This window comes from Pterocles gutturalis, unplaced genomic scaffold (genome assembly GCF_000699245.1).
Source record: "Pterocles gutturalis isolate BGI_N339 unplaced genomic scaffold, ASM69924v1 scaffold32342, whole genome shotgun sequence".
NCBI lineage: Eukaryota > Metazoa > Chordata > Aves > Pterocliformes > Pteroclidae > Pterocles > Pterocles gutturalis.
The window spans coordinates 26365-54200 of NW_010116522.1; the positions used below are offsets into that span (position 1 = coordinate 26365).

The 27836-nt window shown below is 35.9% G+C and overlaps 1 protein-coding gene across 1 annotated transcript in view; it reads left to right on the top strand.

Moving 5' to 3' along the window:
- PRDM5 (PR domain containing 5) overlaps positions 1 to 27836 on the top strand; it is a 60783-nt gene that overhangs the window by 22673 nt on the left and 10274 nt on the right. Inside the window, exons 9-13 of the mRNA XM_010075543.1 lie at positions 1712 to 1803; positions 3244 to 3337; positions 6240 to 6400; positions 9620 to 9713; positions 22052 to 22137. Coding sequence (XP_010073845.1) covers positions 1712 to 1803; positions 3244 to 3337; positions 6240 to 6400; positions 9620 to 9713; positions 22052 to 22137 — 527 coding nt within the window. The remainder of the gene's footprint in view (positions 1 to 1711; positions 1804 to 3243; positions 3338 to 6239; positions 6401 to 9619; positions 9714 to 22051; positions 22138 to 27836) is intronic.

The following is a 27836-nucleotide window of genomic DNA, read 5'->3' on the forward strand; positions in this document are numbered from 1 at the left end:
TCTAAATACTTTTGCAGTGCTTTTTTGACTTCCAGGATGCAGTTACTGTGCTAGTAACAGGGAGCTTAGAAACCTGCAGTAGCAGTGATGGGTTAAAAACAGTTGAATCATCAGCATTTAACAGGAAACATGCTTTCAACTTTGATAGCAATGTGCTTGAAAAACCTCTTTGGGTTTTACAGCAGAGCTACATACTTGTTATTTCTAATAAGAAACCATATACATTTTGTGCCTTTGAATGCTTGTTTTGTGTTCTAGATGGAAACTTGTTATTGCTGTTGTTTCTACAATTCCTTTATGAGGTTATTTAATCTGATTTTGTGTTGGAAGTATCAGGATAAAAATTACTTGCACGAAGTGCTTTTAAACATCTTTCAGATGTGGGTGAATATTGGGTCGTTTCAAAGGTGCAGAAGGAGATTAGTTCCTCACATTTCACAGGATTTCACAGGGAGTTAAACAGTGGAGTTGCTAAGAGTGTATCTGCTCTGTTTGATGGAGCATTGTGATGTGAACCCTGACTTAGCACTCATTACACCCTTATAGCTACAAATCTGAGAGGCAGGAACTGTTAGTCTTCCTGTGGTACCTCTCTGATGTACTGCTTCCGTGTACAAGTACTACACTGCTCCGTGTAGGTGCGTGTGCAAGCTTGCTTTGTCACTTGCCTGGAGATGTCAGCACTGATAAGTGTTACGTGGTGTGGAACTGGCTCAGATGTCTTTTGAAAAAGCTCAGACTAAATGACTGGGTGATCATATGAAGAATAAGGTTCCATATTTGTGACAAGGGAAGAGAATAGTACCTGAAATTAAGAGGCAAATCTAGCATTGGATTGTACTACAGATAAGAGTAGTCACCTTTCGTCCAGGTTAGATTGGATGAACATGCATGTTCTGTGCCATATAATGCAGATTACTTCCATACAGGAGAAAACAAAGGTTTTGTTCTCTCTGCTCCTTAGTTTCTCTGTATAGAGGATGAGTTCAGAGAGTCAAGTATGAGGATATAACGGTGAGCAGAAATAGGTCAGCAGACACAGGATTTTAAAGGGTTTATGGTTAATCCAGGGTTATTTGGTCCTGGGGAGCATAATGAATTGAAGCAACTGTATTCCCTCAGTTTCTCTATTGGGAATAAGTAGCCTTGAGCTGGGTTTAAATCTCCACAAATGCTATGGTAAGAAAGGCTGCTGTGAAATATTCCGTAAGAGCTCATCCTCAGCTGTTGTGATCATATGGGGCTGTCCTCTGCTCTAAATGGAAGCCTTCTCTCTTCTCTGATCAGGAACCTATTAGTAGGACAAAAAAGGACAGTGTTACAGTGAATATGCTTTTTTGGGGGAATACCTCTTTCTCATTAAGATTTGCGTGGATTTTTGTAATAGACCTGGCTTGTTTCTGGATCATTTGCAAAAGGGGCAGATAATCTATGTATGCTTGCATGTGGCTGTGCCTAGTTTTGTGGTTTTCTTTATAGTGAAGTTAAGAAATGCAGATGCATACATGTATTTTGATCAAAAGACTAGGAGAACTGTCAAGGAGATGCTGAGAAGGAATTCTGTACAAATAACTGTGCTCTTGAGAACTATCCCTCAAGTGGTGAGTGTTCTAAAACAGGGCATTTTTTTAAACAGACAACATGAATTTTGCGCTCGTGAAAGGTGCCAGATTGACAGCCCTAGAGACTGAACCCTTCTATTTATCCACAGAACAGGTACAGCACAGACAGCAGCACTGCGAGCTTCCCCACAGTGTCTCGTCAATATGTCTCAACCCTGTTCTGGAGGAACCACCTATTGAGGTGAGAAGGTAGTTCAGTCTCTTCATGTCCTGTCAATCCTTGGCCTGACTGCTGAGATTGTTAAGCAGGGTGTCATCTAACACAAACTGTAATGTAAACCTGTGGAAGCTGGACTGAAACATTTGTTTTATGTAATGTGTGATATGTTCCACACATTTGATGGTGCTTCAGTTGCCTTTTTGCTTTAAGTGATATAGGCTGAGGTCAAGGAATTGGCTTTGAATCCAAAGCCTCTGTATACCATTGCAAGTACTCTAAATTAATTTTGGTACTGTTGTGTATGTCTTAAAATCAATCTGGGTTCAAGGCCCTGATTCTGCATCTAAATAATTATGCTGACTCCCCACAGTCCCTTTTGTCTCCCCAGTTTAAAGGATAGCTATACATCTCATATGGTATTATGAAGCAGAAATGGATTATATAAGTATGTACTATGCTAATGTTTACCCTTAGTCTACCAAATTTACTAATTTACGTAATTTGGTGCCTGTTATAATACACTTGCTGACCATCCCCTTTTCCTCTTGGGACTGCAGCTCCTACTTAAGGTCATTGTGAGCTAATACAATAGTTAGACACTGTTGCTTTAAAAACTTGCTTTTCTTTGCAAAAATAGTAGGAAATTGGGTAGATAATAAATTGTACGGATTAATTTCCTCTCTATAGTGGGACAGCACTTAATAACACTGGGAAACAGGGAAAGTGCTTTGAAATTTACAAAAGTAGAATGAAGCTGGATGTTTCCCAAGCTTCAGAAAAGAAATCTGCTTCAGCAGCTCTGCAGTTCGTTTGAGAGATTCATCCAGGCTTAACCTTTTATTTATATTTTATTTGAGACTCTCAGCTACGCTGAATTTTTACGACAGCAAACAAAATATCAGTACTGATACTTCTACAGTTTTTTGGTTTTGTTTTTTCTTTTTTTTTTCTTTTAATATAAGAAGCTGAAACAAGGATATGTAAGTCTAGTCTCATGATTTGAGAAATTTTCTTTGCTAAATTTTAGATACTATCTTGAGATAATCAAATCAGCTTTACCTTCAAACTTAATTGAGAAAGAGGATTTTGTGTATATGTGTTTAATTTTAAAGCATTTATTCATATTAGTAAGTACTTAAGGCCAGTGTTAGAACTGATGAATGAGTGCAACTGAGCTTCTATTTTTTTCCTGGTTATCCTACGTTTTGGCTTCTGTTTGCATGCACACCTCCTGCAACACTTCTGAGGACTGAAATGGTGCATTTATTCGGTAGCTGCTATGCTGATTTTCAGGATTATGGATAATGGCAGAATGATTGTTTTAATTCTTTGTCTCTGATGTTTCAAATTGCCATGATATCGCCTCCTGAATCCAGTCTAGAATATTAGCTATAATTACTGTAATGACAGCTAATTGAATTCCCTCCGCCTTTCCTCTGACGTGTTTTCTTTCATCTGCAGACCCATTCTGAAGAGAGACCATTCCAGTGTGAGGAATGCAAAGCTTTGTTCCGAACCCCGTTCTCTCTCCAAAGACATCTGCTAATCCATAACAGTAAGTACTAAGTCAGAGAGGACTCAGTTCTCACATTTGACTGAGAGAAACAGACATATGGCACCTTGCTCCAAAATGCAACTTGCTGTGTTACATTGCTATTAAGATTCAAATCTAACCCTGGGGAGTTAGAAAATTCAGAGCCCAATTCAAACCTTGTCTTTAAATGCACCTAAATGCAAATCCAAATGTGCTATAGAAAATCCAGCAATGGTTTGATGTCTGATGACAAGAGATTTCTTTTTGCATCAGGTGTGATAGTGTTACCTCCATTTTAAGAAAGGAGAAATGGAAGCAAGGATAACTTGGTGGTGTACTCAGCTTTTGTAGGTAATCTGTTTCAGAGCTTGAAACTGAGATTTTGCTCTCTTGTGGCAGTCCAGGATGATGTTTCCTGTCTCTAGTGTAGAAGTAGCAGCCCAGAGGAGTGCTGTGGTTTTTTCCCCTCATGAATAACTTGTTCTTGGCATTCTGTACTGTTTCTCACTGACTGCATAAAGATTTATTTTTAGTGGAATTTTCTTTAATATTTACAGAGCCCTAGACTACCATTCAACCATGTGAATGTCAGCATTTTAGATTTTTAGAAAAAATATTCATGATCTAAAATCTTTGTAGCTTAGAAGATAGTGCTTTGCCTTGGGGTATATATATGTTGGTATAATTTTAAAAAACCCCACAAATCTTTCTTTTTTTAATCCAGTATAACAGCATTTCTGTTAGATGAATTATTAGACTGATGTGTTTAGTTTGTTCTTTTGCAATTATCTTTCAAAAGTTCTGCAATTTCACAAAGCATTGAATCTTGTAAAATCTTTTTCCGACATTACACATTAAAAATGATAGGAGGAAAAAGTTAAAAACCTATTCAGTAATGTGTATTCTAATGAACCAAGCATTTGTGGGATACACAAAAGCAGTAATTTACAGTATGCAGAAGCGTAGGCCTTGGTAAAGGTCCTTTTAAAAACATATACTTTGACTTTTTTTCAAGAGGAGGGAGCTCAAGAAATTTGAGGGCTTTGAGTTAGGCTTGTGTTTTGTGGCAAATAATATTAAATACGAAATGTATCAGACTGAACTGCAGTGGCACAGACATTGTCTAGTCATTCTTCCTTGGTGCAAAAGGAGGCGTCTTGCTGAGGGACAGAGTAGGTGTGTGAAGGTGATAACTTCTGCCATCTTAGCTAAAACTGTCTCCAAAATGAGTCAAAGCCTTAAACCAATAATATTCAGGTATTTTATTAATCACAGGGAAGATTTTTAAACCTTTTTTTTCTTACTTTGGAAAAAAAGCGACCCATCAACTCACTAACTTAACAATGAGGCCTTAATACAGCAGAATATAAGCAAAGCTTGTATAGTCATACTGCATCTCTCTTGTCTGTAGTCCTATAAAAGAAGTGTTGACAGACCAATAGCAAAACGAAAAGTGAAAGTCATTATTAGGATGAACTGAAGAATAAACAGTTTTCAGTTCAAGTCTGATTAAAACGAAGGGCTCTGCTGTTGTCTGAGAAGAGCTTGTGTTCCCAGGGAAGAAACGTAGAACCCTTCCTTTCATGACCCAAGACTGACAAGTTGTGCTGCTGTGATAATGAGTTTCTCATATTTGAAATAATTTAGGTTTATAGTCATTGTCCTGCTATAGCTGGATGATCATTCCTCTCATAGCACTGAAATATACCTGTTGCTGTAATAAAAGGAGAGAACCAAAACAGAATCTTTAGATGTGTTTGGCTGTCTCTACTGTTCTGTGCTGTAGGAAAGAAAAAAATTGTTTATGAAGCTTGAAACTTCTAGGAAAAAACTGAAGTTCAGCCTACATCGTATATTCTTTTAAATTCAGTATCTCCTTGTTTTGCAAGCAGGCACTCTGCTGAATGATGTAGAATGACTTAAATTTTATTTTGCAAACTTAAATGTACTGGAAAAAGAAGTATATTTCATAAACTCACTTCTCAGATGTTCCTGTCTTGAAATTGGAAAAGGTGTCATGGATATAATTTTCAAAATTTAAGATCAAATATGTCTAACTAACAAATGATTAAAAAAAAGCTCTAAACTTTTTTTTCCTTTTGCAGTTTACCCAGTTCTAGCTGTGTAACTGTAACTTGCCTTTACTTTGCACGTTGAAAAATTTTGCTAAACTGACATGAGGGCTTGGCGAAGTACGTACTTGGCATTGCAACTATATATACTTGGAGACTGTTGTAATGTGTACACACAGAGGAGATACGGTTGAACAGTATGTTAGTTCTGAAATTCCCTGACTTTGGAAATTTTTTTAATTTGAAAACTGGTTGATCTTTTACCACTTTATTATTTTGTGTTGTTGTTTGAAAGTAATTTGTCTTCTCAAATCATAACAGAAGTGCAATACTGAGAACGATAGGAATGATTGCAAACAAAACTTGAGGATAAGAGGGACAAATCCTTCTGAAACTCAACAAATGTCAAATCTTTTCTTAAACTGTAATGATGTCATGTAAATTTATGGAGATCATACAAGTGTTTCTTACTTCTGAAGACATGGCAATTTTTTAAAAATATGTGTGGCATTGCTCCTTTTTTTTTTTTTCCAATTTATTTTCAGACTTGTAGCTAAGTTATGGAAAGAGAGAGAAAGAAAGAAATGACCATCTAAAAAAATCCATGAAGCTTTTAAGCTTAGAAATTCTTATAAAAGTAACTTACAAAAGAAAATATTTGAGTATTTTTCCTTTGAAGCAGTAGAAAACTGCATGTTACTTCAGTAAAATTAGTAATGACTTCACTTTGTTAGCAGGATAGTTTCCTGTTCCCTTGACAAGGACTTTGCTTTTATTAATTTTTCTAATAAGCATTAGTGTATTTCCACAAAAATCTGGTATTTTTAAACCTTTTTTTTCCTCTTTATAAGGTGAGAGGACCTTCAAGTGTGATCACTGTGATGCTACTTTTAAAAGAAAGGACACGTTAAATGTTCATATCCAAGTTGTACATGATGGACATAAGAAATACAAGTGTGATCTCTGTGACAAAGCTTTTGTGACGCCATCAGTCCTGAAGAGTCACAAAAAAGTGAGTAGAATCAGTTCTATCATATTCATTCCTTAAGGTTGTGGCTAAACATAAGATCCCCAAATGCATCTGTATTTCTGGCTTTTCAGTGGAAAGCTGTGATGGTGCTTAACATCCTAAAATGCTTACTGCAATGGTGGGGTTATTGGTGGCATGCAGAATCTGCAGTGGGTACGTATGTATAAATCCAGTGTAGGTACTCCAGCATCAGGTGTGCAGCAGGACAGGGCTTGCTGCACTGCTCTTGCCGTACTCCTTTCCACTGATCTCTCCGATGGAAATGAGGTACACCTTAGAAGAGTGCTTGCTCACTAGTTTGGCATGAGGTAAGATTTACATTACAGGGAAGAAGAATCAAGAACAGAGCAGCTGAGGAATATCATCCACCAAATGCAGCATGTGAGAATTTGTTGAAAAACATTGTGCATATATTGTTTGCTGTATAGTATGCACTTTGTGTATGCATGTAAAACTGTAATGTCAAAACGGAGTGTAACTGAGTTAGTTGGAACAATATTTTCAGCCCATGATTATGGTGAATACTGTGCATTACAGCACATCTATATTTGAAGTTGAGGAAAAAATGTGAGGGAGTCTTTCAATGTCTCTACCATGTCCTACAGATGTGGGAACTAGCACACATCTTTAGAGCCTAAATCGAGTTATTGGCAGAGACCAGGCTATTGAATTCTCTAATGTAATAGACAGCACTGCCTCCTTAATTTGTGCTTGATTTTTAACATGTTTACAAATTGCAAAAAGTAACGGAACAAACTAGGAACAAAGTTGTTTCGGTTTCTTTTGTGGTCTTTTAAAGGTCTTGGTCTTCTGTTTAATGTATGTTAAAGCATTTGCTGTCTGTCTGTCTTCAGTCTATTTTAAATGCTGCTTGTCTCATATTTAATATGCATTAAGTTACTTAGCGATTATAGGTGCTAGAAAATAAAATTTCCTCTGATTGAGTGATATAGCTGTGTAAGCAAGATGTATTTCTCCCAGATACACTTAGTGGAAGGTTTTCACCTATACTTCAGAAGAACTAGAATGACAGGGGGTTGCCTTGTTTGTAGATTTCAGTACATGTCCTGTAAGATAGTGGAGTTTCAAATAACCGGGCTTGTCAATTCTTGTTCAGCCGGTGCAATAAGTTGAGTTTTTCTGTAATAGAGAACTTTGTATTTTAGGATACTCTTCTTCTCTTCTCTTATATTACTTTTAGAATAAAGAGTATTAAAGGACACTTGTTTTTTAAGCCTGAATATATTGGTCTAAGGAACTAAAAAATAAAGGACATTCCTACCTTAGGAAGGCTTAGTGTCTTTCATTAGACACCCTGATTTGTTTGGAAAAAACAGACTGCTTGTCAGACACGCAATCCTTTTCATCCTTATCTACTTGCTTTAATCACTTGGATAGCAGACCTAGCCTATAATACTGATATTTTGATTTCAGATTAACTTTTTAGTGAAGGATCTTGCCAAGAATGGATCATAGGATCCAAAAATCAAAAATATTATCTGGAATAATTGATGAGCTCTGCCTAAATTTTTAAACTTCTGTTCCTCAGATTCCTGTCTAAAAAAATTCAGTATGAATTACTATTTCATATTAAAAATGGCCCTATACATATATGTATTTCTGTTTTAATAGGAAGCAGCTACCGTTTATCATTTATCCGTATTTTTTCTTTGACATTGTTTCGTAATTGTAATTGCTGTTGCTTTGTGCTGCTGTCAGTCTAGGCCTAGCTGTATGTTTGTAAGCCTTGTTGTTGTAATTTATTGCTTCCGGAAATCCTTTGCTTTGTTGGCTATTTGGAATGAATTAATAGTTGTCTGTCTGGTATCCCACAATGTTGCTGTTAGAGATAGAAGTGATTTGTAAAGAACTCTGTGTAACTGAGGTATTTAACGTTCATATCCCTACTGTCAGGGAATGAAAACTATGCAAGTCTGTCCCGGATTGAAATAATATCTCATTTACTTTTGCTGCAACATAACATGGACTATGTGTGATAAGGTTTTTATGATGTAATGGAGACTTTTACGTCACTTCAATATCTTTCATAAAAATAAGAATTAATTTCCCTATCTGAAGAGAATCACGTGCAAAGCTTGAAACCCAAATTGTCTGGTGTACGTATAATTTAATGTGTTATCTTGCCTATCTCATTTAAATTAACGCTTATAAATGAAGTAATCCAAAATTCTCCCCTAAAAGAGCAGTCTCAATCATAAAGAAAAATTATTTAATGGGCTGATAAATCTTCACTTCAGAATTGGGCGTTGAAAGTACAGGGTGAAAAATCATGAGAACTCATGTACATAACTTACTTCAAGGTGGTCTTGCTGTTGACCACACAGGTTAGATGGGAGAGTTTGTGATTTTTTTTTTTTCCATTTTGAAATAATTACTTTTGTCTCAGCAGGGTGCTCTCACTTAAAAGCCTGATTTTGAAAGACAGGCTCTGTGTATGATTTAGTGTTAGTGACAGTTACAGTATACTTCTCATGATCAATTCTCTAAATGCAATCTGATTCTAGCATTTATTACAGACTAGATAGGATCCAGTATGTGAGTTGTATGGACTGAAATCACTGAGAACTTCACTTTGAAGGACTGCTGTCATACTTCAGATGAACTGATGACTGTGTTTCATTCATATGAGACAGTCAGAAATCTATGCACAAATCTCTGCAGAGGCCTTTCAAAGCCCCCGTTCAAGTTTGCAATGGGAAAACTTATGCTAGATTGGATAAGCTCTTTTCAGTACATTTCATAATAAAATTCTGTGAAATTATAAGCTTTTAAAAATAGTCCCATTTATTAATTTTATTAGATAACCAAATTATTGTTTGCTGGTTTAGAAAACACTGTCACAGATATCAAACTGAAAAATAGGTGTCTTATTCTTGCAATTGTGAAAATACACAAAGGTGAATTGAGCATTTTTAATAGTAACTACTTAGGAAATAGTAAACTTATGAACTGAAAAGCCAGTTTATTTTGCCATTAATAATAAGAATAGTTTAGACATTTTAGAAGAAAATTGCAAGAACACCTATAGCTAATTCCTTAGAATCTCTGCCTGATGTGATGGCATAATATATATAGTGGAGATAATAGTGGTCAATCTCAATACAGTTAAAATATTCCATGTTTTACTTCATTTAAAGCTATGCTGAAACTTTCATTCTTGTCTTTCCCCACCCCATGTAGACTCACACAGGAGAAAAAGAGAAGATTTGCCCATATTGCGGACAGAAGTTTGCAAGCAATGGAACACTGAGAGTTCATATCAGAAGCCATACAGGTATAGTGTTGTTTATTGTAATGAACAGAGAAGACTTTCTATATATATATATAACAAGGTATAACTATGTCAACTGCTTTGTCTATCTGCAAACAGAAATGCAAATTTGCAGGTAGGCCTAACACGCATCTTGTTCAGACATTTTACCAGCTTAAGGTGTAAAACCAGATTGTATTCTCAACTAGAATTTTGTATGAATGTGTGTGTGTGTGTATATATATATAGAGATATATATATGAATATTTATATGTATATACAAGTTCATTCATCTGTGTGGCTGCTAAGGTATAACTTCTGACCTTATCACAACCTGCATGTTACCCAATTTAGAATGTTCTACCTTGAGTATCTAGAATCACAAAGTGATCTAGAATGGGCTCTAGAATCATAAAGTGATCTAGAATTGGTCTAGAATTATAAAGTTGTCTAGAATGGGCTCTAGAGTAATTTTAAAAAGCCATCTAGAATCATCTCTAGACTAAAGCTTCAGAAAAATAAAGCGACATAAAACTGCTCTAGAATGGGCTCAAGAATCAGCTCTAAAAAGCATAAAGCGACCTAGAAGCCAATCTAGAATCATAATGCATTCAAGAACCCATTCTAGAATGGGGTCTAGAATTATCTCTAGAAAATGAGTGCTAGAATCATAAAGCAGTCTAGAACTTGCTCTAGAATAATAAAAAGTGGTAAAAAAATTTTCCACTCCAGAATTTAGAAAATAATGCTCTAGAACCCACTCTAGAATTAGGTGGAGGTCCTAGAACCTGTTCTAGAACGGGCTTGAGAATTGTAGCACAAGCTAGAGTCTGTTCTAGAATGGGCTGGAGCCTGCTCTAGAACCAGCTCTAGAATCACAAGGTTATCTAGAATCTGCTCTAGAAAGGGCTCTCTAATAATTAAGTGGCATGGGATCTGCCCTAGAGTCAACTCTAGAATGGCCTCTAGAATGCTATAGAAGCATAAAGATTCCTAGAATCTGCTGTAGAACGGGGTCTAGAATCAGCTCCAGAATAACAGTGATCTAAAATTGGCTCTAGAATTGTAACATGTTCTAGAATGGGCCATTATTATAGACCATAATCTAGAATGAGTTTGTTTTATCTCAAAATTTATTTTCTTTTGTAACATCTGACTCATTCTGCTAATCTCCTAATATTCCTGGGTTGGAGTTAATTAATTTAGTTTATATTGCCACCCAGATTGCATTACTGTTTCCCTGTTATTTTATATATATGCTTCTGTAAACACAATGAAAATACATTAGTCATATTGTAACTTGATAGGTTTCATTTTGTGAGCTTATGTTTTTTTTTTTTTCAAATAAGTGGCAGGCGACTGAAAGGGGTTTTTTTGCGATAATTTGTTTCCAACATAGAACGGTATAGATTTGCTTTTGGCAGTCAAAACATCAGTTAACAAATACCCTTCCTATAACATTCCATTCACTTCACATAAGGAAATTTGGTTTGCAGGAAGATGACAAAATTGCTGTTGTTAATCATTTGGGTTTCTACTATGTTTGGAAAAATGTTAATGACTTCAGTCTATCAGGACCACCTGTTAAGATTACAGGTTTTACTAGTTTTTTTAATTGTCCTGGGTCAAACCACGATGTTGATATATTTTGTGATTTTTGGATTTAACTGCTGCGGACAGTAGCAAATTTTTATTCTGGTCCTGCAGTCAGGATAAAAGACTAAAATTGGCTTTTATATTTAGCTCCTCTTCTTTGCTAAATTTTGTTTGGAATGTTTATCCCTAATAGTAGCTATATAAAAACATACATATAAGCCTGTGTATGTGCATTCTGCTCAGGTGGTTTGCGTATATTGTAATCATAGACACAAAAGACACTGAAGGTGAAAGCTGGGAAGACTCAAAATCACAATGCAGCAGTTCTGTCCATTTATTGTTTTTCTTCCTTCTACAACTCTGCCTTATCAATTCCTTTCAAAATCCTTCCTGCACAATCTCACCTGCTCTGTCTTTTCAGTTTTCTGTCCCCTAAGCTGTGGTTTTATCTTCTTTTTTTTTTTTTTTTTCCCCACTTCCTGAAGATACAGAGAAGAGGAAAAAAACCAAACACCCCAACACTCACAGAGCGTGTAGTGTGAGGATCAATCACATTTTTGATGGAGGGTTTTGTGATTCATAACCTTTACTGTGAGAATCAACTGAAATACATTTTTACAATTGTTTTTGAAGTCAGTATATTATAATTCCTGTTCATTTCCTGATTATCCTGGTGAAATGTGGGGAGGAAAAAAAAGGGGGGAGTTGCTGCGAAGTTGTGACTTGTGATTAAAAAAAAATAAAAATCTCTAAGTTGTATGGCAAGACGCCTTATGTGAGGTATGGTGAGAAAATACTATAGTTAGATTATGTTGCACTTCTGGAGTGGTGGTTTTGACTTGTGCTGTACCTGAAGACTTCAGCCAAGTTGTTCATGATCATAGTATGTGTAGACTAGCCACAAGAGAAAATTGTCCAGTGTTCAGTGTCCCTGAGGAAGCATAGCTTTCTGAGGAATAGCTTGCATCATTTCCAAACAAAGTAAGGGTTGTTGGTGAAGGGGATCAGTGTCATCTGCAAACAGTAAAAAAAAAAAAAAAAAAGAAGTTGAGCACTCATTTGATGGCTCTTAGTAATAGAGTTTGCTGCATTGTGAAAATCCTTGACAACTTTTCAGGGATTTTCTGAGCAGTAAAAAATTTTTAGTTCAACAAGCTTATTTTGTTCAGTGATGGATGTTTCATTTCTAAATGGTGCAGTGTTGAGTACTTCATGCTTTTGGTATCTGTTAAATTCTGTGGTTCTGAATTAATAAATTCAAAACTGTGCCCTCCTTTTTTTTCAGTCAGACTTCAAAGTATCACTTTTCATTCTGAGCTAGAAGTGAAACAGCCAGCCACTGTCCGTTTTCAAGGGATGATTCATCTTTGTGAATAAGCCTTTAGCTGGGGCTAAGCTTTGGTGCAACTAAGTACACCATAAGTATAAATATTGCAAAGACCTTCATGTCTTAGTGATCACAGCTGACTAGGTTTGAGGTCCTGGTGCACACATTTGTGTTATCCCATTTTCTGTGCGCGTGGTCAGCTAGACTTTGTTTTATTAGCTACTTAGTATAAGAGGCTTTGTTCTGTGTTTACAAAATGAAGCCAGGCAGAGTTCTTTTAAAGAGTTGTATATCGATTTTTATCCTTTTATTTATAAAGCTGTTCTTTATGAAGGCTGAGGTTCTTGGGTACCCTCCTGGTTCTGCTTTGGAACTGTATTTTTGATGTGCTTAATAATCCATGTACAAAAAAGAGAAGCTCAATGGGTTTTTGGCTTTTATTTAGTACGCAGCATGTGTTCTTAAATATTGTTACTCAGAGATGTATGCATGCTTCTCAATAAGCAATTTTCTTCCCTCGTTTATCTTTAGTACTATTCCTCAGTACTTGGCCTTTTGCAGAAACTGAGCTGGTTTGGGGTGAGTGAACATGTCTGCGTGTGCATGTACAGAGGTGTTGTGGTTTGAACCGAGCTAGCAGCAACCGCCACGCAGCCACTTGCTCACCCTCCCTACTCCCAGGGATAGGGGAGAGAATTAAAGGAGTAAAGGGAAAAGAGACTTGTGGGTTGAGATAAAAACAATTTAATAATTAAACTACAATAAAATTGAAAATAATAATGAAATAACAATAATAGTCATATATGCAAATATACAAATGAGTGGTATACAGTGCAACTGCTCACCACTGAACGACTAAGGCTCAGCCTGTTCCCAGCTAGTGATCCCAGAGCAGAGAGAGTCCTGAAACTGCAATCCCAGAAAACAGATAAGAGCCTGAGTGTCCAAGAGAGTGAGGGAGAGGACCCAGAGAGAGTGTGAACTTCCAGACAGACCCTCATTTATGTACTGGGCGTGACGTACATGATATGGAATGTATCGTGAGCCAATTGGGATCTCAATCCTAAACCTGAAGTTGAATCCTAAGCCAGTAATTGTGTGCTATGGACGCTTCCAGCCTCTCCTGCCCCTGCAGACACTGGCACAGCAGAGAAGCTGAGAAGTCCTTGACTGTCCTGGCAACAACTATAAACATCAGTATGTTGTCAGCCTTCTCCTCAGCACAAATCCAAACACAGCCTCACACCAGCTACTGTGAAGAAAGTTAATTCTGTCCCCGCCAAAACCAGGACAAGAGGGAAGGGGCTGAGGTTTGTATCTGAACCTAGCATATTGCTCTGTAATTCATCAGCTGGGTTTTCAGCCTTGGAATGACAGAAACAGTGCTCTGTAGGTCAGCTGAAACACTATAGCACATTCTCCCTCTGCTGTATCCTGTTGGTTTATGACTTCTTAGGGTCAGAGGGAGCTGGGGTTAATTCAGCAAAAGAATCCTCTCAATGCGATATAAATTCTTTGGCTTGTTCATAAATTGTAAAAGAAATTCTATGGACTGCTCCTTGGACTTGAAAACTGGGGGTCAGGAGGTTAATTACTACCCTAAAATTTCAGGCGACTTTCAGTGTTAAGAGCTACAGGCTGCGGTTTGTGCAGCTTTGCAGTTGCCTTATGTATAAGTATTTAAATCTGTTAATTGCTGTCTCGTGTGTGTGTTTGTGAGTATATACATTTGTGTGTGCCTATGTAATATATGTATACACACATTTTGTCTGTCTGATAGTTATACTGTTGTTTTCCTAATTAGTTGTATTCTAATCCCTTCCATCTTTGGAATGTAGCACATCAGGTTGTGGAGTAATGAAAGTTGTTGTGGGGCAGTTTATGTTTGCAGGTTAATTTATTTTTGAGTTAGGAGAATTGAGTGTTTTAACTGCAATTTTGTCCTTTCTATGCTGTCTTTTGCCTACTCTGTTACGTAGAGACTGGTGAGGGACAACTGATGACCATACGTGTCTTCCAGAAAATGCCTATACGTGCAACTATAAGTTAAAACGTAACCTTATTTTGCTTTTTTCATCACGTTTAGTCAAAGTCCTGATAAAAAGCCAGTAAGATAGCTATGACTTTACATCTGTCCTAGATGTTTTCTGGAAAGACTGATGTTTCTGTTCTATGCTATTTAAAGGCCATGTCTTAATGTGGCATTTGTATGTGTTATATTCGCTGGTATGTGGAAAAAGCAGCTTTATTTTGTAAGCATGAATTGAGAAGGTTCTTTGTAAATTTGCTTTCATATACGTAAGTAAAGGATAATACCAAGAGATTACATTAAAACAGCAAAAAGCATTCAGACCATGGACTTGCATATTCTTGGTGTCAACACAGTTAAGCTTACCTTTTTTAATTTCCATTTTCGTAATTAAAGACTGTTTTATAACCTTGTGGAAACACTTCATCAGTATTTGTCCCCTATAACTTTGGGTGCTGATTGCCTTCTTGGGATGTCTGTTATCCTCTGCATTGAGAGAGTGATGTTATGGGTCTGAGTTTGCCATTGTAGTCACATTTCTGTAATTTGATTAACTAGGCATTTGAGCATATTGAAGATCGTATTTAAGGTTCAACTGTATCAAAATCTAGGTCCAAACTTTGCACTTTCATGTGAAAATTCCTGAGTAACCAAACGAAATATTAATTGTGGAGTTACAATAAAAATTCTTGGTTATTAATAGTAGTTCAAACATCTGTGAACATAAAAGACTTTGAAGTAGTTGAAGGAAGTAAGAAGTTGAAGTACTATATAACTGTTGTTTATTACTATGTAAAATACATCTCCAAAGTTTTGATAGCTAAACAGGCAACTGTTTGTTCATGTGCATAAGAAATAATGTACAGCAATGAAATAATGTTCTAGCAAATCTTATGGCAAATTAACTTATAAATAATTTATATTTTCTTACATTAAAAAAAAAGGTAAAAGGAAATCTTGAAGGAACTTCCTGTCATATAACAATGAAGTATGTGGAAAAAAATGTATCTGTATCTAGTCAGTGAACAGCTTGCAGATGTCTACAGATAGGTTGCTTCTATTCAATAACTTATAAATGATCTCTCTTTTATCTACTGAATTTAAAAAGGAGCTTGCAGAAGGCCTCAAAGGTAAGGATTCTGCATTTCTGAACCTTTCAGTTTATACATCATTGTCCTATTTATCTTCAGACAACAGTTAAATCTTTAAAAGTACCTGTAAAATTTCATGCAGCTGTCAGCTCCTTATTCTCTGCTTCCATGAATGAAGAAATGTTCTTGTAAGGGATAGATTATTTGAATGCTAGTGACGTCTTTAGATCAAATGAATTGCCATTTGATTAATGTGTATACTTTAAACGATTTGGTTGACCATTGAGTTCACTGTAGTCACAGATGTTAATCTTTGTTCAATAATTGCTTTTCTGTCATTTTCTAATGTAAGTTTTGTTGAAATCACTGGGTTCCTTGAGTTCCTATTTAACTTAATTTTAATTCCTTATAAAGTTCTTTTCATGTGGGAGAAATTTAGTTCTGTGTATCTTAGGTTTCTTTGTCTGTGTGTGCATATTAGTATAATACATGAATGAATTCTGTACAGTTAAGAACACAAAATTCCCTTTTCGTTTGATGGGAACGCCATGTACAGAACAACAGCAGCTGAGGATAACTGTGTAAAGCCTGTCAAGTGCTTTGTATGAGCAGATAATGTTCTAAAGCCTATGTCACAGATGATGATAATTTTGTTGTATTTGTTAACCTTTTCCCCATCCTTCCTTGCTATTGAGTGCTGTCATCACCCCAGATTGTCTCTGACTAAAAGAAGCCCTGTTGCAATTCCCATTCTGGGCTGCCCTGTTGATCACCTGGTATGGAGTGTTGCATGTGTGATGCAGATGGCCCCTGGCCTCCGAATTCCTCCCCAGATGAAATGCCTTCTTTCCACCACAGTTGGGTGATGGTGGAGTCTCCAGGTATAAAAAAACCCTTGATATAATTTCAGTGTATGATTCAAATTCTTCGTTCCTTAATAAGTTTAATTCCGATAAAGATTGAAAAGCCAGAGAGTTCATATGTGAAGGTTAACATACACACCTGAGAATTGCATACAAGTGACCAAGCAAGCTGCATGGGAATGGGATGGTAAATATGACTCCAAATTTAACCGAATGAAATAGAAGTAATGCCCGTATATGGTTTGAAAGAGATCTTTGAGGCTGCTTCCAAGACTGAATGTAGTAGTTCATCAAATGCTTACTTTTGCGTGCTGTTGACTATTTTCTCTGCACCTCTGTTTCTTTTTTGTTTTGCTGGTCTCTTCAGATTAGGACTATTTCCCTGTTGCATGTTTCATTTGTCTCATTTGATGGGAATATATTTGTCACCTATAAAATACATATTTGGTTGATCTTACTTGAGGTTGTTTCAAAGTAATCGCTAACATTGGTGTTTGTATCAGGTTTCCGCCTGATTTCATAACTAGCTTTTTTGTGGCTAAATTGACTGCAGGGAATGCAAAATACAATGTGAAAATAGCAACACATATGATTAATTTGAATTGCCATGTCTCAATGCCTTTTAGCTTTAGCCTCTGAAATCTTGAAGAACTGATTTGTATTTGTTTTCTTTTTTCTTAATTGTTTGAGTTTGGGAAGTCTGGGTGCTAAACTCACTGTTCATACTGCCTTACAGCACCTTTGATTGCAAATGGCAGATAGGAAACTGTCTTAACTTGAACTGGAATGGAAGAATCTAGTGTTTAAATTTAACTTTTTATGCCACATTAAGGTCTAGTAGGTATTGTGATCTCAAGCTAGAGTTGTACACACTTAAGGAAAAAAAAAAGTCAATTCTGTCATGACATGTTTTCAGATCAAAATCCCATATGGTTTTCAATCCTGGAATTATTTTTCGTAATCCATGTATTAGGGTTGAATTTATTTTTGTTATGTTAAAAGCTTTGTTTTTATTCATACAAAATCTGGAAGTAGAATGTCTAGACTTTGAATTATATTAAATCCACTGCAGTTTATCCAAGGATTATTTATTTGGTGTTATTTGTACAGAAGTGCCATTAGCGTGTTGAGCAGTTTGTTCCTGGACAGCAGGGACATGACAGTCAGCTGTAACTCGAGGGTAAACATTATGTCTGCCTGTCCTGGATGTTTTGCTATTTTAATTATAGCAGTTGTTAGTTATTGTTGCATTCACAACATTACTTCTGGGCATGACTGGACAAGCTGTCAAATTAAGATGTATTTAATATACCTACTGGGTTTTGGTACTGTACTAAAGTAGAAACCCTGGTGAAATGTTTTAGTGAAAAGTGCAGATAATAGTCTCAGTTGTGGTTTAATGGCAGAGTTGCAAACAGTAACATAGAAGGCCAGACCTTTTTTTCAGTTATTTTCCAAATGTGAAGTGTTGGGATTAAGGCTTAGTAGTGTATTTGGAAGTGAAAAGAGGTTTTTTTTCCTCTATGTTATTCATATTTTCTTAAATCAAGTGAAAAAAACCCAAAACCTCAAACAATCACCCTCACTTTGTAAAATAAGAACTGACCCTACTATGACTGCAATAAAAAGGCATTCTATTCAAAAAGCAGAGCACTGATTTACTTCAGTATAATATCTCTGGTAAGGAGTTATTATTACCTCTGAATATGAAGATATTTCTATATTTAGTATATATGTATATATAAAATACCTATGCTTATATAAAAATAGAGTGCAAATGGCATACTTGTTAATCAGCATCGACAACTTTAAACACGGTATCTCATAAGCGTGCTTCTAGCAGTAAATACAAGAAAAAATGTGAATTTGCCATAGGAGAAATAGCTTGCTTTCATTTTGATGCTAACACCTTTTTGTGAGGGTGAGAAAAATAGATACATGACTTGAGCAGATATCAAAGAATGCAGCACTATTCCATTTGCTTGTCTGAGTCATTCTTACTTTTAATCTCCACAAATTGTAACAGGTCAACTCGTTTTCTGATCAGAGACATGACAATTAGTGACAATTACAAACTTCGTCGAAGCACAAAAACCTCTTATTTGTGGAAACTTGCAATAGTTCTGTATGAAACATTGCGCTTCATGTGTGAGAGGAGTATGTTTAGCGTTCATGATTTCAAATCTGTCAGTTTTCTGTCTGTTGTCTTCTTACGCTGTTTGCATGTTGCAGTGTTAGACAAAGGAACTGCTGCTCCTGTTTGTTTTACAGGACTTAGTTGGATAAGACTTCCCTTGGGGAATGGCCGCTTCGTCAGTAATCTCATTGACGAATCTGTTATTGGGGTCATTCTTACTAGGAACTGACTGGTAATGTGAATACTGTTTGCCTAATCCAGCTCTGAAGTAGGAGGGAAGTTAATTTTTACCAGAGATAGAGAAGCTAATAAGTAGGATTGTAATAATCTTGCCAAAATGTGCTGTCCATAAGTTTAGACATGCAATCTGAATTAGTTGCCCTGGCTCCTGATACAGTAACTAGAGAAAAAGATGGATTGACTGAGGACAGCTCATTCCGTTGTCAGACAGCAAAGTTAGGCTCTTTCCAGAGAGCAATTCATCCTAACTTTCTTTTATCCTTAATTTCACTGGGATTCAGAACAACTAGTTAACACTAGACATCGTATTTTCACATAGCTGATGTCAAATGAGGGGACTCTTACTCTTGTTCACAGATCAAATAATGCTAAAATACAGCATTTTTTTTTTATTTTAAAAAAATTATAAATATCCATATACGTCATACAGGGGCACAAACCAGTCTTTGAACTGGTTACAGAGAAACTAAGAAATTTATTTTAAGAAACTTGGCTGTTGCAAGCACACATTTGTTTTAAGTGGCCCACAGTTAATCTTGTAAAATCCTAAAACTCTTTGAGGTACAAGATAAATTACACATTTAAAAGATGTGTATACGCAAGGGCAACAGTGTCGTACGTCAGTGGAAGGGTATACAGGTGACAAAGATTAGATGAAAGAAAATAACAAAAAGTAAGAGCAGCAGTAAAATTACTTGGTGTCATCTTTTAAGTTGTTTTACTGACAATTATTAATGATACAAGTGCATGAGAAGTTGTTTATATAATTTAGAAAAATAGGATGTCACCAAGCATTAATGTCAAGTCAGAGCTCGCACTCTGTGTTACATAGTAAACTTGATTTTTGGAACAGGAAAGATTTTTGAAAGTTTACAGTACATAACAGCTGCTCACAGCCAGTTTTTTTCAGGTGTAACATGTTGGTATGAAGTCATACTGTAACCCCTGACTGGCATCTGCTGAGAGCTCCTAAGGCCTTACTCACCAAGCACCATGGTCTCCATGGTTACTTTGTGAAGGACACTATTAATTCATTTCAGACAAACTCAAAACCATCCTTTGAAAACAAAAGTCTTTCTCTTTAAAGAGACTTAGGGATGGGGGGAGAGAGGGAGGAAGGGTACAACTCTTACCTGTCAGCACTCATCTGCTTACAAACTGCTGAAAGCCTTAACTTCTACTTTCAAAAGCCCTAAATCATAAAAATGTCAGCTGAATTAATTAAATATTTGAGTACTGACAACTGCGGGAGTGTTTGAATTTTGGAGGCGTGGATTAAAGACATTGATGGTCATGAGAGAGAGTATCATATTTCGAACTGCTCAGTGAAAACTCAGCTATAGCACAGTGGTTGTTATCATCCTGAAAAGAAAAGTGAAATTCACACAATTGTGCTTTCTGACAGATGGCAGAGTACAAGAGGGAAAAAATCTTTGTGTTTCACAAGTACACAGTTTTTTGCTGCTGTCGTTGTCAGAGTTGCCTTAACAGTAATAAAAGACAGAAAAGAACAGAATATTTGATCTACTAAAGAGGGTTTTTCTTATGTCCTTAAATAATATTCTAATCTCAGCTGCCGTCCAATCTTTGCACACCCAGTGACTCTGGAGATTCAGTGTACAACAGTGACTCTCAGTTGCTCAGCTGTACTGTATTCACAGTCAGCCCCTTGAAGAGCTGTTCCTGTAAGCTGTCTCTATTACATACTTTTTGTGATCCTTTAACATCTTGTTTGCAAGAAAGAAAACATCCAGTATCTTCCCTATGGGAAATCGTGGAGGAACACCTCATGCGGAGATAAGATGAGAAGAGGGATGAGGCTTCCTTTCTTCAAGTCAAGATGAAGATCCCTGTTATTAGGGACTGTGGAGCTTTAAGTACTTATCTCTGTTACTGCCACTCTCTCACACCCTGATCTTTGGCATATCAGTGAATATGTCTGATTTTTTTATTTTTTTTTTTTTACTGTAGTTAGTCTTACCTGTTTTCCAGGATTGAGTAGGAGTGCTGAGAAGTGTTTGACATCTGGACTACGTTGAATCTCTCTATACATGCCAAAAGTCTTTCATGAGTGGGAATCTGTGCATTGACTTAGTGGAATAGGCTTTGCTTAACTTGTGTTTTCAAATAAAGGTTTGTTACACTTTCAGCGTTAATGATTGTATAGAACATTCTTAGTTATTAATAGGAGAATTGTTTTATATCTTAATTTGTAGAACTGTGGTTTTGTGCTAGAAACAGCCTGATAATTGCTTTTAAGGTGTTGTGTACAGGAAGAGGAGGCAAGCGACTCAGATTCCAGTGCATTGCCTAAAGAGTTAAACATTGAAATGCCCTTGGGGAATTATAAAGCTTTATCACTTCTTCCAAATTATGGAGCTAGCTTAGAAACTCTTCAGTCTTTGATTCTGAATAGCTCAGTATCCACATTACACTAATGTGAGTTTGGGAGAATCAATGCTAAATGACACCAGTTTAATGGAGCATTAAGCTAAATACGTTTAAGATACAGGATGCTGCAAGGGAGATGTTAAGATCCTTCTGCTTCCATTTCAGTCATAAATTGTGACACAAAAATTGCAGAAACTTTTGATTAACTAGCTTCTAACACAGTTACTTCAGACACAGCATTAAAATAGATTTTATATTTCGTTGGTATTCTGACACCCAGAGGGTTCTAATAATGACCAGATGTGAAACAGAAGAAATACCTGGGAGCAGTTAATGTCTGACCATAAAAGTGGCCATGTGTAAGTCACTGTACAGTGTGGTTTGAGCAAGGGCAGTAGGTGTTTTATTCTTTTTCTTTTCTTTCTTTTTTCTTCTGAAGGCTCTCTGTATTTATTCATGTATTACTAGAACAAAACCAAGTAGCGAAGACTAATATTTTGATCCAGCCCTGCATCCTGCTCAGGTGGACCTTTATTTGTAATTTTCCTAATGCTTAGATGTCTTTTTGTTTGAACTGAGTGTGAGGCTAAAGCTGGAAAAAAGTAACTTGATTTGACAAATAACTGTGCTGCAAGGCCCTCTATATTGAAGCCATAGTTACAGATTCTGATGCTTTTCTTGTTTTCAGGTGAGCGTCCTTACCAGTGTCCTTACTGTGACAAGGCTTTTAGCAAGAATGATGGATTGAAGATGCATATTCGCACCCACACAAGGGTAAGTGTAGCTTAGTTTTTATGTTTACCTGAGAATTGTCAATGACTCCTATGTGGTGAAAAGTAAATAATTACTGTTTATGTAAAAGTTAGCCTATACCAACCAAAATACTTTATATGTATCAAGATAAGAGGCAAATATTTAAGTCATTAGCTGTTAAATTCTAATTATGTCTCCCTTACTGACCTTCTATTTCTTCCGTGTTCAATTTCTTCTATGTTGAAACAGTAACAGTACTAACTTCTTCCTGTAACCTGTGTTATTTATAGTTATTTTTTATTGTTTATTGAGTAAGCAATTCTATAAAGGCTTCACTGTTCTTGAAACTTCAATATCCCATGCTTTTGTTCTTACTGTCTCCTTAAAATCCAGTCACTGTGAGCTTTTGTAGAGGCTGTACTTCACTAACTCATGGCAAATATTAAGCTACAGAACAACTTTATTTAATTTTTATTTAACTGAAGGCAAAATAAAAGGCAAATTGCAGATGTCTCCAGGATTATTTTTGAACCTTGACTCTCAGCACAAAGGTTCCCTGTTTTAGGGTCAAGTCTTGTCGTGTATGTACATTTATTAGAGGACAAAGGAGACGTGTTGGCCCCACTCAACCAGCAAAGAGATGGAGAGCTGTCTTCAAACGGCTGTATGTGAATTCCCTTGGTAAAGGGAGATCTGCAGGTGAAGTTAACCTGACCTAGCATTCTGTATGCTATCTGCCTCTGGCCTCCCCATCCATCATAAGAAAACAACCAAAAATTAGAAGTAAATTGTAGCTTTTATTAGTAATCCCTTGGGAGCTGTGACTGCTTACAGAAGTCAAGGCAGCCTTGAGGCCAAACCAAGAAAGTTCTTTATCTACTAGGAAGTAGAGAGGGTGATAGTGAAGTTAGCAGTCTCCATATGCAAATCTGCACACAGACTAGCTTTCTAAATGATCAAATAGGATAGGATCAAAGCTGTTTGTTTAATTTTCTTGAGGGTATTAACTGGAGGTCCCAGATGAAGGTTTAGCTCATGTACCCCAAACTTCAGTTTAGAAGTTATCAGTAGTTCGTGCAATTAAACTGGTGTTTAATTGGGAGCAGGCTGATCCCCTGTTGTTAGCTGTTTCTACTTCTTTCCAGCTGTTAAATCACTTTAAGAAGTGCTATAAAGTCTTTCTGTTATTACTGTCCCATATTACTGGTGTTTCACCAGGAGACATTTCATTACCATATATGTTCTACATGGCTGTGAGTAGGAGGAGTGGTAAACAAGACGAGCTCTGTAATAATGTCAAGTTTAATTTTTTCCTGATTTGTCATACAGTTTGAGTAGAAACAACAAAACCCCCAGCCTCTGTAGAAAAAAAAATAAAAAGAGAGAGAAAAAAGAATAAGAAGAGCCCTTTAGAGCCTGTAATGACTTATCTCCATTGACTATAGTGATTTACAGCAGATGATGATTTATTACAAAACGGATGCTCGTGATTGAGGTTAGAGAACTTTACAAACATTGTCTTCATTGCTTAAAAGCTGTAAATTAACTGATAGCAGTTATTTACAGCACGATTGCATATCCTACAGTCTTAGAAAATGCAGTACTTCACTGGATGAAAGTTGTGCATTTTTTCTCAATAATTGTATATTTTCTTGATGGTTGAATACACCAGTCTTGATTACCCACACAGTGCATATAATAAAGCACTCAGATATAGTATGTTAACAATTAAGAAAAAAAAACCCTCTCATTTCAAAGTGGAGATTTTTAATTGCACTGAATGGAAAACTTAAAAGTTGCTCTCTAGCTGAGTGTAATTTTTTGGGATGTTTCTTGCTCTTAGCTATGTTCTGAAACATAATTATGCACCTTAGTATGGAATTTTCTATTTTATTGTTGTTTGGCTGCTTGCTACTACCTATTTTATGTAATTTGTTGCTTACGTATATTGCCATCCGTCGTCATATTTTGCCCATGTTATATATAAGGAAAAAATTTCAGTCTTTGAGATTTGCAGGGTGGCTCCAAAATGCTTCTATAAAATTGGATTGAAAGACAAATTGAGGACTTTACATTAATGTAAGAATAGGATAAAAAAGAAAATAATTTAACTACTGCTTATGAATGACAGAAGAACAATTCAACCCGTGTTTGTTATTTGGCTAATAGGAAAGGGAAGAGTTAGGAAGATAGATTTTGCAGAGCTGAGATTCCTTTTTAATATGTGTAGATGTTGTAATTAGACAGACTTTTTATTGCACTAAGAACATAATTGCATATCAGAAAATGTGGTGTTGTACCTTGTCGTCAAAGTATCACTCCTACAGAAAGAAAGAGATACTCTTGTGTTTGTCAATGTTTATTTCTGTCAGTTCTAAGAACAAGAAAACTGGGAAGTCAGACTTGAAATTTCTCTCTTCAGGCATTTGGTGTGTTGACTTTTCAAGACAAAAGATTGTAAGGATTTTGTCTATTCCTTTTCTTCCCCTTTCCTACACATACATTTTATTTTTAAATTTTTTCTTGCATGCTTGCTGCAAAATAATTATTCAAAGAATAAATAACAAGGTGTGTAAATCCAGAAGGTATTTTGGTATTAGCTAAGCCTAGCAATGTGGAAATAAACATAGTCATCGCACACTTTTTCAAAGGCTGTTCTTATAAATATCTTGAAAAAAGAGTCTGGTCTTTTGGCTAGAAAAATTGTGGAGTAACTTGAAAATAATAATATGACATTCAACAAGGAAAAATGTCATTGCAGAGATTAAATCTAGATATATTTTACCAGTGGGATTAAATGCCAAACCTGATCCTGTGGATCATTTGAAGGCTGCTGGAAAAATCATTGTAGAAAGTTGATTAAGGTCTGGCAGCTGCTAAACTGAGTACAACCTGGGTGGCCACAGGTGTCAGCTCAAACTCTGGAGTAAGCACAGAAAGTAAGCCAAAACCCCTACTGACAACATAAGGAGAAGAAATACCAACCACCTAATATTAAAATGTCACCCAAGTACTGATTTGTTTCTATAAAAGTAGATGTGTTTGGCTGATGATATTTTTTTTGTTAAGAAGAAATATAACAGCCTAAGAAAACATAAATGAGGAACTCACTGACATTCTCAATGAAATGAATTTACAGACCGTATCAGCTCTGAGGAAATACATGCATACTTCCAACCTTCACAGTACAGTAAACTTCAGCTTTCCTAAGGCTTTTATTCAGTGCCTGATGTAGTATTACAGAGTTTGAGCATAAACATATTGAGAAATTTTTGTATCTTACTGCAATATAATTGTTAATATTTGGAAATGTGAATTAATAGGTGCCCAGAGTTATTGTTATGTCAAATTGATGTTTTCATTACTTCTGAAAATGGTAGTTCTGTTACAGTTTGTGTCATTTAAATACATGGCAGTGATGGAAAACAGAAAGAGTAGAAACCATTTGCAAATGCTTTTTCATCACTTGGTTTGAATAGTTCATATTTATACTTTGAGGGTGTAAGAAATGCATGAAAGTTTTATATCTTGTTTAAAAATCTGATTTCTGGTGGTTGGAAGGCTGCTGGCTGTTGTGCTTAGATTGTACATTTTTGAGTTAATATTTAAAAATTAGAGAATTTACAACGTATTATTAGGTATGTTTCTTTGTTTCATGCATAGGTACCTGCTCTTTAAAAATCCATTAATATTTAAGTATGTTTTTAAAAAGCACCTAATGTTCAGAGATTATACTGTAAGAAATAGAACAGATTAAGTGATAAGCATATTTTTGTAACTCTGCAACTAACTTTACTCGTCCATACTTGAAATACTTATCCAGTATATGTATGTGCATATGTGTGCATACATATATATATATATATATATGTTGCATGGAATTGGTCAATGGATTGCAGTTCATGTTAAGTAGCTTCTGGACACTTAAGCTATCAGTACTCACAATACTGTTCAGGAAGCTTTGTCTCCTAATATTTCTTGATCATTTGAAGCTAGGCAGCTTGGATACTGATAGCAGTGTAGCCTCAAAATGGCAAGGACTGGTGTGGTCTAGTGGCCTGAGTATCAGGTATGTTTTGAAGTCAACTCTTGAACTCCTTAATCTCACGGTTAGGTTGTTATTGCTGGCTAAGTGTTAATATGTGTGAGAGTTTAGCCAATTTGCGTTAATTTCAGGTTTTGTTTATGAATTCCATGGTTTTAGGTATAAATCACAAGTATGGAAGCTAGATGGCCTCCTGTCAAAGTCTTCTCTTCAAGTCAGTGTTTCAGCTTGCTGGTGGGACAGTACAAGAAGCAAACTGTCCTCATGCTGGTCCTGAGTTAAACAGTCTTTCCAAGGCACTCATTTGGAACTTTACACAACCCCCTCTATTCTTTTTTTTAACCCAGAACAATATTAAAATAAAATAGTTAAAAAAAAAAAACAAAAAGCAAAACAAAAAACAAACCCCAAACAAAACAAGAACAATATTGACAATTCTGTCATAATTTCCCTTCTTCTGTATTTCCCTGGAAATATTTGGACTTAAGAACGTTTTAAAAAAGGTCATATGTTCTAGAAACAGCATACCATGCTATTGACAGAAAAAATATTACATTGGTTACTAAATGTAGTCTTCTATGCACATGACAGTGTATAATGAAATAATATGAGGTGTTGATTGAATTTTGAATTTTTTTCAATATTAAATTTTCTCTATATTTCCCTGTTGGTGAGACATGAGTGACTTCCCACACATCTGTCTGAGGATGATGACTTTGCCAGTGCTGTGGTTTCCTTGCCTGTCGAATCTGTGTTTGTATACAGAATATAGAAGGTTTGAATCCCACTGCACCTATATTTTCACACTCTCTTTTTTTATGTAGTGTTGACTGACAATCTTCTTTTCCTGTTAGAGTGAAAATATATTTTTTTTATGTATTGATACTGTTTTTTTTTTCCAAGAGCAGATCAACATCTGTTGAGTTTTCATCATGGCTGTTTAAATAAACCCTCCTTCGCTAAATCTTAGGGACAGAAATTACTTCATAATTTCAAAAAAACCCCTAAAGAATCAAAAACTAGAGATTGTAGGTAGCAAATAGGTGGAATGATTGTGGAAAATGGGAAGTTGTTTTTTTCAAAACAGTTTTTGTATAAACTCTGTGTTCAGGCGGTAATGCAAATACATGTAGTAGCAAATGATATTTATTAAGAGTAATACAAGTATTTTCAAATTCTCCATGTAAGGTTTAAAAGCAGATAGTGTTACTGTATCTACATCTCATGTATAGGCAATATAAGACTTTCTCTTTGGGAGGAAGGGAAAGCTCTTTGGTTTAGAACAATGAAAGCAATTAAAAACAAGAAGAAAAAAATAGGTGAACTAAAGGATTATCTATGTATTTTAAAATATTTTGCTATCAAAAGTACAAGCTGATCTTTTTCTTTATCCCTGTGTTTCCTCTCACCTAAAAAATGTCCATACCCACTGTTCACCAAGGAGTTTAGGTCGAGACTTTTTCAGGCTTATTCAGATTTCACCAAGAATTTTCATACGTGTACTAGACCTTCTTGTTAATTTTTCCAAAATACATCATATTTGTCTACAGATTTTTTTGTTACACAGATCTGTATTGTGTATGTCTTCAGAAAAGAAGAAAAAAAAACCTGTCCTGTCTCATCACCTTGTTCATGTCTGGCAATTTTCACACTCATGTCACAAGTGTAAATGTTT